We start from the raw sequence: 18,496 nt of genomic DNA, 5'->3' as shown, positions 1-18,496 counted from the left end.
AATGAATTGCTTCAAATAAGCTGCGTAATAATATAATCAAATAAGTTTGTGAATTTTTTTCCCAATTCAAATTATTTTCTTATTTAATTGTTATAAAGAGTACCAACTCATACATTATTTTGGTAATAATTAATATCGTTATTTCCAACATATCATTTAAGTAAAAATAGGTAGGTACTTTGATAATGACTGATTCAAATTCAAGTAATTAAATCACTTATTGAACGTCAAAAACTACCACCCATTCAAAAGAGACTGCCTCAGACCTGAGAAGAATGGGCGCAAGAAACACAGCGGGCTTTTTTTTAATATAAAATATGGATTACAATGTGATATCGTACAATCAACATTTATAATGAAAGAGCCTGAGGGTGTTCACTTCATTCCCAGGCCGTGGTCATTAAGAAAATCGTTTATGCTATAGTAACCTTTCCCACACAAACGTTTTTTAACAATTCTTTTAAATTTCGTAACGCATTTGTTTTGTACATTTTCTGGGATCATATTGAAGAAGCATATACATCGCCCAACAAAAGACTTACTAACTCGACCCAACCGAGTAGTAGGCATAACAAGTTTATATTTGTTTCTCGTGTTAACATTATGAATGTCACAGTTTCTAGAAAATTCCTCAGTGTGCTTATGAACATACAGAGCATTATCAAAAATGTATTGAGAAGCAACAGTCAAAATGTTTATGTCTTTAAATTTTTATCTTAATGATTCTTTACGACCTAGGTTATAAATCGCGCGAATAGCCCTCTTCTGCAGCACAAAGATGGTATTAATATCGGCCGCACTGTCCCATAACAATATACCATAGGGCATAATACTATGAAAATAACTAAAGTATACTAATCGCGCCGCGGCCGTATCTATGTCAGTTAACCGTCTAATTATCTTAACTGCATATGCTGCAGAACTAAGCCTATTCGCCAATCCTTCAATATGGGGGCCCCACTGCAATTTGGGATTCAATTTATATAAATTAGGAAGAGGAAGGGTCCAAGAAAAGACCCTTGTATAGTCCTGCCATTCACTTCGACCTCTGAATCCTATTATTTAAATATGAGATCAGAAGATCGAGTGCAGATCCTCTTATACCATAGTGACAGCTTCGTGACCAGCGTTGAATGTTGAACACAATCAAAAGACCGACTCCAAAAATTACAATAATCGTAACTAGAATAAGATTAATATTTTAGATTGTATAAAAATACGCAATTATTTTTATACTTTTTAGTGCACATTATATCCATTGTTTTGGAGTAGGGTTTTTTTGGAGGCGGTTGTTTTTTTGTTAATTTTAATTTTTATTTTATGATTTTTAGTGAATTCGAAGTACACTAACTAACAATTTGTCTAAATATGTGTAAATATACCTACAAAATTTTTCAATGCAGCAATGCATTTAACGTAAGTACTTTGCAATTTGATTACAGACTGTGTTCCGTTACTTTGTCATGGATTCCGTTATCAGAACTTAACCAAACTCTCACCAAACTATCTTTGAAGTACATATATGCTTTTGCATAAAAAAAAGAATAATAGAAATCGGTTTGCGCGATATTGAGTTATCCGTAAATTTATTATCCACTTTGCTATACGTATGTATAGCAAAATTTAAGACTTATATGGTTTTCTCATGGATTCCACTGTCAGATCTGGACTAATTTACAATGGGACCATTCGGGAAATTATCAAAATCGGAAGTCACACAGTCGAAAGTTTTGAGGTTACAAACATAAAAAAAATACCGACCTCCTCCATTTTTGAAGTCGGTTAAAAACTATGATATGGTTCTATGACGTCAATAACAGAAATTATTGTTTTTACAGATATATATCAGCATCAGATTAAATCTGAAGGTAGCATTTTCAGTGATTTTTATTGAATACTTACGCTGCAAGAGCACGTCACCTGATTGCAAGTGATATGTGATCGCTAAGTGAAGACTCTCCACAATTACCAGAAGGAAATCGCATCAGTAAAAGCTATACGAGAATCTTGTTCTCGTGTCGATCAGATTTCTCAACTTCACTCGAATCCAGGCGTTAATTAGAAGTCAATACGCATCATCGTTAGTGTATAAATCTAATTAGCGAGCCAATACGTCTCTGGTCACGTGGCAGTCTTCATTACTGCTTTTTATCGAAACATTTCAACTTCATCCTACGATACAAACTGTACAGCTGATTATAAGGTCATTCAACCTAAGTTTATTGAGTACTCGGCTATAGTAGCGTAATTTTTGAGACGCGTAAGATAAGTAAGAAATCTGGTAGAATTATAAATCGTGGCTGACAAATTTTTAGTGACGTGTATCACATGACCTATGTATGAAACCGAATGTTCCTTAGTGATGGTATGAGTAAGGATGGCTGAACCTTGAAAATATAGTCAATCAGCTGTATTTGTGGATATAAATCCTTAGTTTTTCTAATTTAGAACTCTACAATAATTGTCTATGCACATAATTATTTATACCATCTGACATTTTCTTTGATCCCGTATGGCAGCTTTGATTGACCTGTCACCTTGGATTGAACATTTGCTAAACACTGTAGGTACTGAAAATTAACTCGTTTCAGGAGCTTAAACTATTGATAGTGTATTAACATTTAGCTAAATGCTGATGCATTACAAAGCTAAAATATTTATCATTTAGTACCGTACAAATATTCTTAAGGTATTTAGCGGCCTATATCAAACTGATATTGGCTAAATTATAGTGGCCCTTACGCAAAAGCCACAATTAAATGAAAAGAACGTGAGTTTTATGAACTCTACATATTTGTAACGTAATAATTGTTACTGCGGAAACGCCCAAGTCGGGTCTCCTGCAATGTGTTTGAGAAAGGACCCGATAGAGTGACCTCCCACATGTTCGCTGGTACCCGAGTTATTAGTTAGAGAGTATTTAGTGATCATGGAATCTAGATTAGATTGTACGGTCTACCAGGACAGAACAGGACTGTTCGTCGAGTTTGGTGAATGAATATAAACATCATTGAATTGAAAAAAATAACCGTGATATCGCGGGCATTAATAATCGATAATGCTTCCTGGCAACCACACGCTAAGTGATTACTCATTTCCACGGCTCCCACACTTCCCTTATCCACGCCAGGCTCTATTAAATGTTAAGAATACGGAGGTTCTATTCAATTAGGAATTTATACAGTTAACATATTATATTTATGTAGTCGCATATACTTACACTCACACTCACACACCCATTGTCCCTCATATCAGATCAGATCAGAAGATAATTTTATAATTTATAAGTTATAATTTATAAAACTTTTGTTTAAGTTTTGCGACAGAAATAAGAGTAGAGTCTGTATTGCCCCGGTGGACATACATTGTATAATTAAATCAAATCAAAGTCATTTTATTCATGTAGGTCACGGAAATGACACATATGAATGTCAAAAAAATATTTTTTCTTATTGAATCTACCGTTACTTCGTAAAGGGTTGAGCTAATGAGAAGAAGTTGCAAGAAACTCATTGCCACTCTTTTATATCAAGATTAACATTTTCATCGATTTACAAATCATTTTAATTACAATATAATATGTAAAGTAATGCAACAAACATACTTTACAACATGCCTTACACGAGTAAGTCAAAAAAGTAAATGTAAATTAATACTAAAGTTATTGAGTACAGTAGCTGCATCATCCACATATACCATAAATAAATAAAGGTATTCTGTGAGCACTTTATACGCGATTATAAATATATATATATATATATATATATATATACATAATAACTTTTAAGAATCTAAAGCCGAGTCTCCGGCAACAGGATCATCTTGCCACCACAAGCAGCGCCAGTTCACGAGCATGACGCATGGGCCAGCCATCGCCCCCCTCAACCATATTTTATATGTTTGATAACACTTCTAATTTTTCATCAATATGCACGATTATATAAAGACGACATATTAAGATTCGCTCAACGATAACTAATAGTTTATCTACTTTTACCGAACCTTTTTATAGTAGATTCAGACATTTACATGAAATGTTTATGATTACGGTTAAAAATCATAAGTTTAAACCAGTTTGAATAAAGTTTGATCGACTTTGACTTTACAAAATGTGTTAAACTTTTTAGTGATTAAATTAAGCTTCAGATACGTGTCAATATAATATTTTCTTTTCTAGCGATTGAAATACGCCCTATTAGTTAGACAGACAGACAGACATATTAGCCAAAGGCTAGCTTGTTAGACTCATTTGGTACCAAACGATACTACTACTACATTTTGTTGGTGAAACTTGTATTAAATCATTGTTGATAGAAGCAGACAGCAGACAAACTGTCCAAACAGTTTTGCGGGGCTATATTAACTTAAGATTCTTTCTGTAAGTGCTTAATAGTATAATAAATAAGTTACGCATAAATAAAATAAAACGAAGTATAACTTACGTACTCATATAATTGTTTTTCTGTTACACAAACAAACCTTGAAACGAATTTTCACATTATAATTTTTACACAAAATTGTTACACCGTGAATCATCTACGTACCACGATATAATTTTAATTGTATGTGAAATAAGTCTGTCATATAATTTACCTAATTATTAAGCACTCATAATTTTATAGCCTCTGGTCAAAAGCAATTATTACTACCATAATAGGCGCATAATATTATATATCGTTGCCTCTGATTGTTCCTTGAAGAATTCTCTACAAAAACTGGATAAAACTGGACGCAGACTGGTTACGTTATTTCAGCACAGATCGGAATGAAATTCTTAAGAAGTAATTGAAACACGTACTTTAATATTTGTTCTGAATTTAAAGTAGTTTGGTTTCGAATTTGAATATCGATATAATATTATTAGATATGGTATACAATTACAATTGGAACATGAGTTATAGTTAACCTTAAATTTTATATAACCTTTTTACTAGAAAGGAGAAAATTCAAAGAGGTTAAGTGATGACAAGTATTATTTTTAATTTCAGTAATTGAAATTCTTCAGTTTGCACATAACTGAAGAATGAGAAGAAGACTATGCTGTCACACTCGGCGATGATACGCTCGCTGGCGTTAAATAAGGCTTATTTCGTTAGTAACCTTACGTTGATGAAGTGTTAACTTTTGTCGTGTTATCATAAGTGCCTCCGATTTTTTATTTGATATTTACAATTGAAGTGAAACATCTTTATCGAAGTATGAGAAGAATTTTATAACAAATGGTCACGATTTTCGGTTACGCGTCATATTGTTTTTTTATGACTATATTGTGACATGAAAGAATAATATATTAGATTGAAAGTGATAAAATAAAAAGACTCATTTGTATGCATGTCTTTAATAATTAAATAGCTTTAATTTAATATGGAAAGTTTACTACCTAATTTGTGTGAAGTTGTAGATAGTAGAAAAATTATTTCATAAAGTAGTTTCACTTCTCAACTGTGTTCTATGGTACGTACACACATATTTTTTTATTTTGGCTATTGTAATTGCCGTCCTGCATTTTTTATTTTAAATATAATTATTGGATATGTATTCATTTTTATCAATTCATAATTTTTTTCACAGTAGACGCCTGATTGCCTTAAATGTTATTCATTTTTTAATTTATATGGAAGACGAGGCGGTATGGTCTATACACTTACAGCCTGCTCTTAATGGGCGAATAAAAAAAACGTTCTTTAATATTTATTTTTCAGTTTAATAATATAACCTATAAAGTAAATTACTATGTTATATATCTATCTGTCAAACATAGACTTATTTGTTAGATCTCACTGTATTCCACGCACTTTCAACAAATTTTAGGACAGGAAAAATTTACATGTTCATTCTAACAAGGAGTTCAAACCTTAGTAAGTAACATAACCTTGACCGCCATGTAGGTCGTAATGAAAATAGCAGCGTTGTAACTATCCATAGATAAATTATACAATAAAAAAAGAAGAAGGAAACGGAAATATAAATATCTCGTTATGGAAACAGGAAAGCGAATCTGTAACGCTATTAGCAATTATCTATTGCAGATAATAATAAATCTGTACACAGGATTGTGTCATCTGTGCCACAATCACCATCTCTTTGCACAATTAATAAGGTATACATAATAGTAATGTAAAAGTAATAATAAGGGTTTGTTGTCCTTACATTATATCTACTAAGAAGTGTTTGCAGCTCCAATTAAAATATGGAATGCCGTTTTGTAAATAATTGAATACAACTTTACGCAGTGCACAAACTCTACCGAGGTTACGGTATGCTGTTTTGTAAATAAGTATGGAGATCTAGTAATAGCGAATCGCTTATTTTTTAATAATACCAGACGTAGGTTTTCATAACAAAATTATAAAGTTGAAATTAATATTGCATTTGATATATGTAAAATTATATAAAATTTTCAATTGACTCACTTTCGGAGTACCTAATTCAAATGTTATCAGAGCATTTTGCGTTTAATTATAATAACTACTTTTATTACAAATTAGTTCATTTCGATATGCTTCAGAAGGCACAGTATTTGGCAAGGTCAGCTATTGAGTACACCTTATTTTATAAGGTCTGCAATAACTAGTGGCCAGCCTTACCTTTTTGGCTTCCCAGACATTTTTTTCAGACATCGCAAATCCTTCGTTGGTATAGCAACACTTATCATCCTGTCCTTGCCAAGCCATTTTCACTTTATCACCGTTCATTTTTATTTGAAAAGTACCACACTTAAATATGTATCAATATTATATAATATCCATAATAACGTAGCTAAGATTGATAATAAAGCGTTGTCACTGGCTGTTAAAAATATCAGCTTTTTACAAAGCACTCTTTCCCGCCGAATTGTTGACAGATGTCAATTAAGAAACCTCCTCGGTTTGTAGCACGTTGTATACTGCCGCTGTAAAGAGTGCTTACCGAAATAAATACGTACAACATGAACGTCGTAAAACCGGAACAGTTTATTTACGCTTATTTTTATTGTTTTTTATTTTTCTCCTGTCTTATTTAAACCATAACAACATCCTCACCATGAACTTCACATTATATAACTCCTGTTAGAATGTAACGGAATTAAAATTTGTTAGTTTTTTACATATGAAATAATTATTTATCAATAGTAAGTAAGACTACAATTTATAAAATAATATATTGTGTGCTCTAGTGGGAATAGCGTATCGGAATGTATAGAGATATTTTTGAGAAAATGTCCGGACGCTTTGGTCATGTAGAGGGGACGCATGCAAGAAGATTGACTTGACAAATGTTGGGAAAGGTCGGGGTGCAGAAAGTTAGAAGACCAAGGATGAAGAGTTAAGTGTGTAAGTATGGATCAAGTGGTATAAGCCAGACAAAATATATCAGGACTGTGGTAAATGGAAGGGCGTTATATCTGTCTACACTTTTGCGAGACAGAAAAATTAAACATAAATAAAACAGAAGGTGCACATGCTTTGACTTTGCCTATGTAAATATAATAATAGCGTATACCATCTACGTCTTTAAGTTTTTGATGGCGTAACATAAAGCAATTCGAAAACACGTTTTCTGCAAAAAGCACACTTGACCAAAATCAACCACTATCGCGTTGCGTCGCTTCATTGGGTGTCTTCTACCGCATTTAACATCGGAGTGTTCGAACGAGAGCTGTTTAAGAGGAAACAATCATTATCTGATTCTCAGACCTTTTTCAGATTTAATATTTCTAAAACAACATACCGTCGCGCTTTCGCTTAGCTTAACCTATCGTAAAGAAGTTTTGGAAACTGAATGGGAAGCAAATACTCGGACGGACTGTTTTGATTTTTTCTGGCTCCTTTTTGCGGCGTTTATATTAAGCCTAGAAGGCCCTAGGCCGTCTAGGCTTAATATAACCTAATATAACGCCTTCTATTGAGAGGTATTTATTTAAAAATGCAGTGCCCCGCAAATGTCCTTGTGAGTGCAATGAGTAACTTTTCCTACTAGCCATTGTTTTCCCTTCAAAACCTATATATGTCTCGCCACTTACAAAGGCATAAAAGTCATTTATTTGGATGTCACTTTTAATACTACCACCGCTTCGTTCTCTTTTAATAAAATATACAATATTGTACTGTCATTGTTATTGCTATAAAATAATCATAATCTAGTCCCAGGATGTCCGTACACTTATGAATTAAGCTGTGGAGTAGTAGGATTTACGACAGCGCCATTTTTTAATAAAACATTTAAAATTTATAGATTTATTATACAAATACATCAACCTCACCCCATGGATGGGGTTCTATCACAGTGGGATTTTTAAGGAATTTTCTTCCACGTGCAGTAAAAACGTGGTATGACCTTTCCTTGCGCGATGTATCCACGTCGATATAACACATGGGTTACAAAAAAGAAAGGCCAGCTAAGCTCCTGTTTTTTCCTCTGGTTTGCAAGTGTGTAGTGGCGGTGATCACTTACAACTTACAAGTGACGGATGCTGTCCTTTGGAACCGCGGTCCTTTTGGAAATTATTATTACACAAAAAAACCTCTTTCCTATTTTCTAACTGACAAGCCAGCTTGCAGGAACAACTGGTTTTAAGTGATCACTGTCGCCCATGATCTCTTGCAGTAATAATTAGAACAACGCCAGATTTTAAGGAAGTTTTACTGAAAATCATAATATTGATTGGAAGAACTAAGAAAAGTCAATTCAAAAATTTTGTCATTTCTTTCTCTACAGAATAGATTTTGAGGTCTCTACAAATGATGCTTAAAACTTAAAAATGCTTAAAACTTAAATTAGAATTGGCAGCTGAAATAAATAATAGATGCCATCTCACATACTTTAATGAATTAAAAAATTCTATCCATGTTTCTCGTGGAAACTAAATGTTTGTTTACTAAAAGATTCCCTCCATTAAATAGGTGGCAATTTATGAGGCATTAGTTATCCATCAGATGAATGGAAAATCAATTAATCAATTAATAAAATTAATGGAAAATTAATGTCCACTTAATTCAATTATGTAATTGATTGGATTATAAATCTGTGTTTTATATTAATATACGTAAAATTCCCTTCCTTTTCCACCGAATTTTTTTGACCGACTTCAAAAAAGAGGAGGTTCTCAATTCGATTGGTATTTTTTATGTATGTAGTACACTGATTACATTGAGATTACCATGTACGTGATTCTTCTTTAGTTTGATGCGAAATAGTTGCCATTTGATCCCATAATTTCCCATAGCTTGGCCAAGTAGTTTTCCTTTTTTGAACATTCATGTTTACGTGGTTGATGTTATTGTTTACGTGGACGATGTAATTTTATTTTGTGCACAGGTTTTTTAGGAATTATCATTTAGTTTGATTATATAATATTATTATATACAAACAACGAAAAGGTAACAAACTGTCTTTACGCTATTCCATTATCTCACAAGAACATGAAATAGTTCCGAACACCATTTTTTCTCTCTAATGATCTGGAATGGGATCTATAATGTTTAAGGCGCGCGGCACCTTTCGTAGGCCTACCCATAGCTAATTAAAACTATGAATGTTTAATATAAGACAAAATAAAGCAACGAAATATTATAGTTTACATATATAGGGAAGAAAAGACCTCTATTGGCGACTACATACTCTAAGACGTAGCGTTAATAGGCCCCCCACATAATGGACCGACGATCTGGTCAAGACAGCGTAGGACCGATCGTCGTGGCGATCTTTGTGGTAGGCCTTTGTCCAGCAGTGGAGTCTTCCCGCTGATATGATGATGATGAATATGATGTCCTTTATGGTCTTACAACACTTGTTTCAGGTATATAATAAGAACTTATTTCAATCTTCAGCATCGATCACTACTATTGAAATTAGAAAACAAATCCTCTTAACTTAGTGATCTTTTTTAACGTGACATTGGGTAACTTATAGAATAGAATTTCGCTTCAGTAACAGTACTTTAATTTTAATATAATATAAGACTTGTAATAAGTTTTTGTTATTCAAATATGGACCATATTGTGACCATGTATTCAATATATTTATGTACGTATAAATTTCTCAAAGAGTCTTCCTTTTGTCTATACGCTGTTATTAGCTTTATGTTGTAAGGAGTAAAAAAACTGTAATTGATTATTGAACACGGTAAAAGACAATTTACGCAGTGGCTTGATTATTACTTAGTGTCGCAACTTGATGCATTCCCCTGCATTACCGATCGGGGCCGCATCGGGTACATTCGCAGACACATTACAAAAAGTTCGTTTTTAAGTCATAATTGGATATAATACCTTTGGAATACTTGCTGGTGGCAAATAAAGCACTATCATCGCATCGAAACACAACGCACTCAGAGAGAGAAGAAACGTGACAAGAAAATCTCAGTTTCGCTACATTTAGAACTTCCATATATTGAGAGTAAATACTGTAAATGGACTTTTATTTTGTCGTTTAGTTGCTTGTAATATGACAAACAGGTGTGTTTCATAGTCAAGTATATTTCGCTAAGGAATTTAGAACATTAACTTTTTTTACAGTTATTGTAAGAAAAGACGTTAATTGGAACAGAAAAGAAAATTAAAGATAAAAACTGAAATGTAAGAAAGTGTTTACTTTGGGTTTCCAAAAGAACAAAAACTAGTGCCAATAAAATTGCCTTGAAAGTTATGTTGAAGAGGAAATCAACCTGACAATGAATCAGGTGATATTTTTGGAAGGGATGCTTATGACTGAGTATAAGCAGCTCTTTTAGCAAGTATATCTGGAAAACTCTGGAATTTTCGATGTGAGCACTTTTAAACTCTTTTTTTGAAGTTGTATCAACCTGGAAACACAAAATTGGAAGCGCAAGGTATTTCTTGCCGCAGTTTTATTCTATGGCTGTGGGCACAAAAGAACTGTGATGGATGTGATGGTCCATATTATGATATTTGGAACATAATTTAGTAAACTATTACACTGACCTCATAATAGCCACTCACAATTAGTTATTACGATATCTATGTTTGAGAATAACCTGTTCTATTTTCAGCATGCATTTTACAGCTATTTTAATAGTTAAGCATTGCAAAATATAATAAAAGTAAAATATTTTATTCTTACTTTTGTGTTGGCACTATATTATGTTTGCGAAAAGTATATTCATGAGTTTCCGGATAGTGAAATGAACTTAAGACTATTATTGTGGCTTATTCCTTTCATCATTCATAGTTTTCCCAGTTTTAAATACCTGTAAAATACTAATTATATTTGTCCAAGTGGTGACCAATTCAAATTTTTGGTCGAATAACTCAGTCCGACGTGATCGGGGTCGTATCTACTACTATGATATGAGTAATGAATGGTGTTCAGTTATCGCACGAATTGAATCCAGTCGTGGGCTGCGTTAAAGAGCAGGAGCATCTCCCCCCGCCGTCCGCACACCACGCCTCGCGCGCCTACATTGTAGTGCTATACCATAGCCGGCGCTTACCTTTTTTATTGCGTTAATACTAAAGTTGCGTCCCTATGTTATTTTTATTTTAGTAATGAATTATCCATCGGGTTTCGTGTCAAAAAAAAGGAGTCCTTATTCATCGCAAAGCACGAGAAATGGCGAAAATTTTTTAACATGTGTGTTGAAGAAAGCCATTAGAGATTTAATTATGAGGTTTAAATTATGAAAAAATTAATAAAATTGTATTGTAAGCATTGTTTAAATTTATCGATACACTCATGATTATGATCATCAATATTATAATTAAGTCACATCACCATCACATTCCTGTACTCTCCATTCAACTCGCGTGTTATTTGTATGTTTGCAGATGCTGTTTGCGTGCAATGGTTTATTTCCATAAAAATATTTTACTTTAATTAAATATTATTTATTAATAAACTTTTGTAAGCCATAGTACCTGCAATAAGAAAAGTGGCTCTTGTAGATGAAAGTCGTTTATGGAAAAGTTAAAGTTGTATCGCCAGTGCCTTAATTAAATCTAAGCTTCTCTAGGAGGTGTGTCTGAAAGTGATGTTTTGAGTCGCTTTATAGTAGAGTAGTGAAGGGCATCAACACAAAATGATGTTTAACTAGCTCTTATAAATGTGTTTTGTTAGGCATATTATAAATTTATATAAGCCTTATCAATAGAGAAAATAATCTAAAATGGCGGCTTGAAGTTGCAAACTTGCAAGTCCAGTTACCAAAAAAATACAAACTCTATTCTTCGATTGACCTACAGATTTTGAGTCATTTTAATATAATTAGAGTCTGTCAATTTATTAACAACTGATTTTTTGCACGTAGTATTTGTGTAATACCTTGTTTTCTATGGAAATTAAATGAAAGAGGTTTTCATCACGAAAAAACTACTGGATAGTTTTCTTTTTCTGTTTTTGTTTTCCAGTCAGATATTTAAAATCAAAATCAAAATAACTTTATTCATGTAGATCACGGAAATGACACGTATGAATGTTAAAAAAATATTTTTCTTATTGAATCTACCGCTACTTCATAGAGGCTTGAGCTAATGAGAAGAAATAGCAAGAAACTCATGGCCACTCCTTTATATCAAGATTTACATTTCCATCGGTTTACAAATCATTTCAATTACAATATAATTTGTAAAATGATGTAACAAACATACTCAAACGTCAAATAGTCAATGCCTTACACGAGTAAGTCAAAAAAGTAAATGTAAATTAATACAAAAGTTATTATACATATGTACAGTAGCTGCATCATCCACACATACCGTAATAAGTCCTATGATCTATCTAGATCTCATCCGCATTAGCGCGGCAGTATGTTGTTTTAGAAGTATTAAGTCTGAAAGAGGTCTCAGATAATATTTCCCCTTAAATTGGTTACTCCATCACTGGTTATTGCTAGAAAAGCCTCAATATTTCTGCGCTGAACAGTAACCTCATTTCTTTAATCAACTTTAACACTTTTTAATAATTAACTAGGTAAGTGTTGGTAAGAACACGATATTTATATTGTAGTTAATAATAATAAGGTTAGAAGGGTTGACCTCAGGTTAGAGTTCTTAAAGACATTAAGTAGGTTATTGTGATTTGCTCTAGTTTTACCACACGAAGCCTAATTTCGTTTTGTTTTGAGAACTAATCAAAAGAATAAAACGTTTTCTTTGTTAGCGATTATTATTATTTTATGTGAATTATCTCGCTTCTGGGAATATAATATCTCAATTTATATTTGCAACAAGATATGAATGATGCAAGATCCTAACCAACACCTCTAGCGCTGTAACCTAAAGCCTCATCTCCACTATCGTTACTTGTATGATCGTCTGTTATCGGCAAGTTAATTGTTGACGTTGATCATCTTGTAAGCATCCACACGATCATCCGTGATCATTTATGGAGCGGCAGTTCTTCCAGATGGACGTGAAGTTTAGCTGTTGCTACCATTCATTGATTTCAGTATACAATCATTTTGTCAATTTATTTGATCGAAAAGTTGTGAAAAAATGTAGAAGAAGAGAAGATGGGTGTGTTTGAGCATTCACCTTAATAGAACAAAGTAAATATACCTATCTATCCAAGTAAATATAACTTATTATGTAATCCTAATTACCAAATTCACTCACCGTCCAGAGTCCTCCAGTGAATGAATGACAGGCGATCCCGTGGGCACGCACACTCAACTACTCGTACTCGCGAATTCCCTTTGATGCGGGCCCGAAAAACCGACAGGTCATCGATCGCCGCGATCATTATTACGATTTTAGACAATGATCGGCGACTTAAAGCGAATAAGCCCTCCACACGATTGTGCTTGCGTGTAATCGCCATTAATCGCCGTTTGTGGAGAGGCGCCATAAAGCTACCCGTCCTTAAGAAGCTTTCGTTCGGAAATTTGGGTATGTAGGTAAGTATGTTAAATTCGACGGTTATTTTTGTGTCTTATAGTTACATAAAATTTGATCTTCATTTACATTATAATTTATCAAAGCAAGTTTGATAATAAGATACACAACATTTTTAAATTCATGCTCGTATTTAAAGTATGTCTTTGCATTTTCAATACACATAGTAGATTTATTAATTATGTTCCAAGTATTTTTTTACTTAGAAATACCTAGTTATATATCCGCAAAACAAATAATTAAGTGAATGACATTTCAATACATATGACAATTCATATAATGAGCGAGCGCGGGGTACTTAATTTATATGCCAATACGTTTGCCGGGTCAGCATTTGTAATAAATATATGAAGTCCTGGTACTTGTGATCTGAATGACACGTGATTTCCATCGCTATTTCATCTATTATTATAGCACTACAAAATTTATGTAAATTTGGTACCAAACAATATAATTATAACCGTCGATAATAATAAATCGAGCAATGTTCATTTCCCTGGTCACTTGGAAGAAACGGCCTTATTTGTATCTAAAAAGTTTGGTGTAGTTCGCCTGCAATTATATAAGCAGCAAATTCGGCGTCACATGTTTATTTATTTAATTAAATTGCGTTACATGCACAGTTCATTACATTCCTTGGAGTAGGTACTGTCCTCACCTCTCGGTGGGGACACAGTACTGGGCTACTATCTTCTTACATGCTTGATTCTGGGACGTGGCGTAGAGATGTAAGTTATCTTTGCATCTTATACCGCATCTAGTATCGGTGGTGCTCTGAGGGTTTTTTGAGTTGATACAAGCAGCGAAATTCCAATACCGGAAATGACCTAAAATTGCCAAAAACCACCTTTTTGTATTGCACAGCTTCTTTGTGGAAATAATTACCGGCTACTGTTTTGCCGAACCGTAACGACTTCGCCCAATTTAAACATATCTCCTTACCCCTGGTGTTTCGGATGCCCATAGGCGATTACCTCACCACGTGCTATTACGTGGGCCTCTAGCCCATTCGCCCCCTTTTATATAAAAAAAAAAACAATGAAGCATTGTTGAAGGCTATAGTTCTAAGCATGATATCAGATAGGATAAGACACGCTTCATCCACTCCTCTTCAAACAAAGTTTCTACATCTTCCTTACACATGTTCGCCTGGTACCAATCAGTAAAGCGTAACTGCTCAGTCTAATTCATACCATCAAAATAAAGTGCTCAGCGATCCTAAAGAACTAATACTATGAGGACTATGAGGAGTTTTTAGAAGTATGATTATGTATCGTGTCATTGAAGATTATTATAAAGAGCACGCGTGGGATATTTCCTCAATAGAGGTGACTGTATGAAAGCGAGATAACTATTATCTTCCACAGGATGTGGTCCATTCGACCTCATCTCATAAGCATTGTCGTTCTAAATATAGTCCAATTGTTCCGAACGTAACTAATATAAATGGCTTATGGTTCTAAGTAGGTATCTAATAGCTATTTAACGTAATCATAAAACATAAGCTATACGATTTATGTTAAGATTTTCCTTTATTTGTATAATAAAATATCGATTATGCATAGATTAGAAATTATGGTAATTTTTACCTACACGATAATTTTTATTTATTTAATAATAATAATAATCTTTATTTGCATTTAAATAAAGTCAGTTTAACGATCGGTTTTATTTTGATTAATCTTAGTTTCTCTTATTCTACCTACAAGGCATGCAACTCGTCACGGATGAGTAAAAAAATAAGGACTCTGTGTCACCTTACATAACATTGTAGCACCAAAACAAGCCGATTAATGTGTAAGTACATAGCCCCACGCACACACTTACACTACTACAGGCCGATAGGCGGCCATTATGAGAATTGTCATCGTCTGTGACAGATCAGTTTGCGTCTCAATAAAATATTTTAAAAATGCCGTCGTGTTTTGTGAAAAAGTGTAAAAACGATACTATATGAGTATTTGTGGCCATATATGATTATTTAAGGGAGAAAAAATTTTGTGTAACTAGTATCCCCCGTAACCGCAAATACACTAGCATAACGGTGCTTCACTTGCTAATATCACGGCGCGGAGTCCTTCTTTCTTTACTTGTCCTTGTTATTAGCATTATAAACTTCTAAGCCATACACAGTGTATATAAAATTCTAATAAAACAGTAATAATAATTTATTTGTAAATTTTCCTTAAATTAAAGTACTCATTTATTGAATAAAACAATTGTTTATTAGCCATATTGTTAATTTACTTTTAAGTTAATTACATGTCATGTCTTTTAAATGGTCGGGTAACTTATTATATATTTTTATCGCCATGTGTCACAATTTCTTGGCAGAGTGTCAATTGAATTGTTACATTATTTACTAATAATCTTTATATTTTTTACAATAGACTTTCTTAAGCTTTATATTACATTACAATAGACTTTGTAAGTCTATTCCGATCTCCTGGGACTCCTCTCAGTATGGGGTATGTACCATACTGAGAGGAGTCCCAGGAGATCTCCTGCCATTCACGTCGACCCTCTGAATTCTATTGTTTAGATATGAAGTCAGAAGATCGAGCGCAGTTCTTTTTATGCCATAGTGGTATAGCTTCCTGACCAGCGTTGAATGTTGAACACAATCAAGAGCCTTAGATAAATCACAGAAGATGCCAAGTGCATTCTGCGATTCCTCCCAGGCATCAAAAATATTCTTGATCAGCTCAACACCTGCATCCGTTGTTGAACGTCCCCTAGTAAAGCCAAATTATTTCAAATGAAGTAACTTATGAGAGTTAAAGTAAGTAAGCATTAGCACAAGGCTTAAAATTATTTTTTCAAAAATTTTACTAAGGGTCGGACACAGGACGATAGTTGTTCGGGTCAGAAGAGCATCCCGACTTACTATTCACTCAAATGAGTAGTAAGTTCAAATTATCAATTTCGGACCAAAGGCCTTTTTAATCTTTTTAATTTGTTCGGGTTTTAGGATTGTTGTGGTCGTCTGATGTTCATGTTATTACTGAGGCCCATTCTCGTTTAAAACACCAGAGAATTCAAAGAATACATATTGGCACGTTTTGGTTGAGGAATAGTGGGATACTTCTTTACAGAGGATGCCGGCTAGATGTGTATCACGGCGGAACCTTTTTCTGCCGTCAGTAATAGTGTGTGAGCACTATGTTTCATTCTAAAGAGTGCTGTAGCTAGTGAAATGAGTGGGCACAATTGCGATACCGCTGTAGCTAGAGAAATGAGTGGGCACAATTGCGATACCGCTGTAGCTAGTGAAATGAGTGGGCACAGTTGCGATACCGCTGTAGCTAGTGAAATGAGTGGGCACAATTGCGATACCGCTGTAGCTAGTGAAATGAGTGGGCACAATTTCGATGCCGCTGTAGCTAGTTAAATGAATAGGCACAATTGCAATATCGCTGTAGCTAGAAATATTAAGAATAATAATAATTTTTTATTTGCGAAAAACTGCCACCAATTTTTTTACAATTACAATAGATATGAACAATTAACATTAAATAAAGAAAAGAAAAATACTTATAACCCTGAGCGGCACTGCATTGTAAGGCGTAGGTTTCACCATGTAAACGTGTTAATCGTATCGGCACTTTTTCTAATAAAAAAGAACGGAGGCGTGGTGATAATCAGTAGTCCTACCTATTACATCAACAATACTTTGGGTCTACATAATTTGTATGAAATTGCGTCATCAAAAATATATCCATTATTTCGTATTGTTAGTTGAAAGGCAAATAAAAGATAAATAGTTATCATACATAATTATGTTGATGACTGTAAAATTAAGACTAATTACAGAATAATTTTCAGAGCTCAAACATAATAGATAATAAGTATTTCCTTGTGAGCACGAAGTACAAATTCAGAGGACAAAGTCCCGTGCACCGTAAATCTTATAATGTAATAGTCTACTACTGAAATCTGTAGGTTGTATCCGAAATTTGAAAATATTTTTTTCTACTACACATCAATACTATTCGTTTCAGTACATTGACGGTCCGTGATTTGAACCTTTTTTGAGGCTGCCTTGGCCGCGCCCATTTCGTTGGAAAAGCTATTTTAGCTACCGTCTAGACTAACTAAAGCTAGCTAACTCTCCACAGGAGAGGTCGCCACAGATGAAGGCTTAGCGGGCTTAAGCCAATCTCAGGTGGTGTCAAGTGTAGGGTAGTCACGAATGCATCAGCATTCACAACTTCCCTCCCAACGTTGACCCAAAGGGTAGCCCCTTTGTCTGAGCGAAAAAAAAGGTGATTTTTAGTCGGTAGGGGGTGTCTTCGTAAGCAACTGCTAGTCCGACATCATATTATGTCTTATGTCCCTGTTTCAGAGCCAAAATACGTAAATGTTTTTTACTCTCGAAAATTCTACTTTTTCAATTTTTTGTCTGTATGTCGTTCTATAGCTCATAATTGATGTAACCGATCTTGATGAAAGTAAAAACAGTCCCATAATAAATTAGGCTAATGCTTTATTAATATAATATAGTTTTATTACGTCTTATGATTTATTATTTACATTAAATATTATCTCTTTTACCAATTATGTTTCGTATATTATATGCAATAATGCTGATTAAAGTTAAATATAAAATACATCTTAAAAATAATCGTCAAAAGTCGAATTGTTAGCTTATTATAGAAGTTCAGGAA

General features: G+C 33.7%; 1 protein-coding gene across 2 annotated transcripts in view; it reads right to left on the bottom strand.

The window, feature by feature from the left end:
* The window catches only part of LOC126976594 (facilitated trehalose transporter Tret1), a 78,244-nt gene that overhangs the window by 43,250 nt on the left and 16,498 nt on the right, over positions 1-18,496 (bottom strand). Inside the window, exon 1 of one of the 2 annotated variants that reach the window (XM_050824993.1) lies at positions 6,588-6,881. The exons of the other annotated variant lie outside the window; for it this stretch is intronic. Coding sequence (XP_050680950.1) covers positions 6,588-6,695 — 108 coding nt within the window. The 5' untranslated portion in view covers positions 6,696-6,881. Of the gene's footprint in view, positions 1-6,587; positions 6,882-18,496 lie in introns of those variants that run through there. 2 annotated transcript variants of the gene reach the window in all.

The sequence above is a fragment of the Leptidea sinapis genome, chromosome 41, assembly GCF_905404315.1.
Source record: "Leptidea sinapis chromosome 41, ilLepSina1.1, whole genome shotgun sequence".
Classification (NCBI taxonomy): Eukaryota; Metazoa; Arthropoda; class Insecta; order Lepidoptera; family Pieridae; genus Leptidea; species Leptidea sinapis.
The sequence above is the reverse complement of the archived record's forward strand: the minus strand, read 5'-3'. Positions and strand labels throughout refer to the sequence as shown.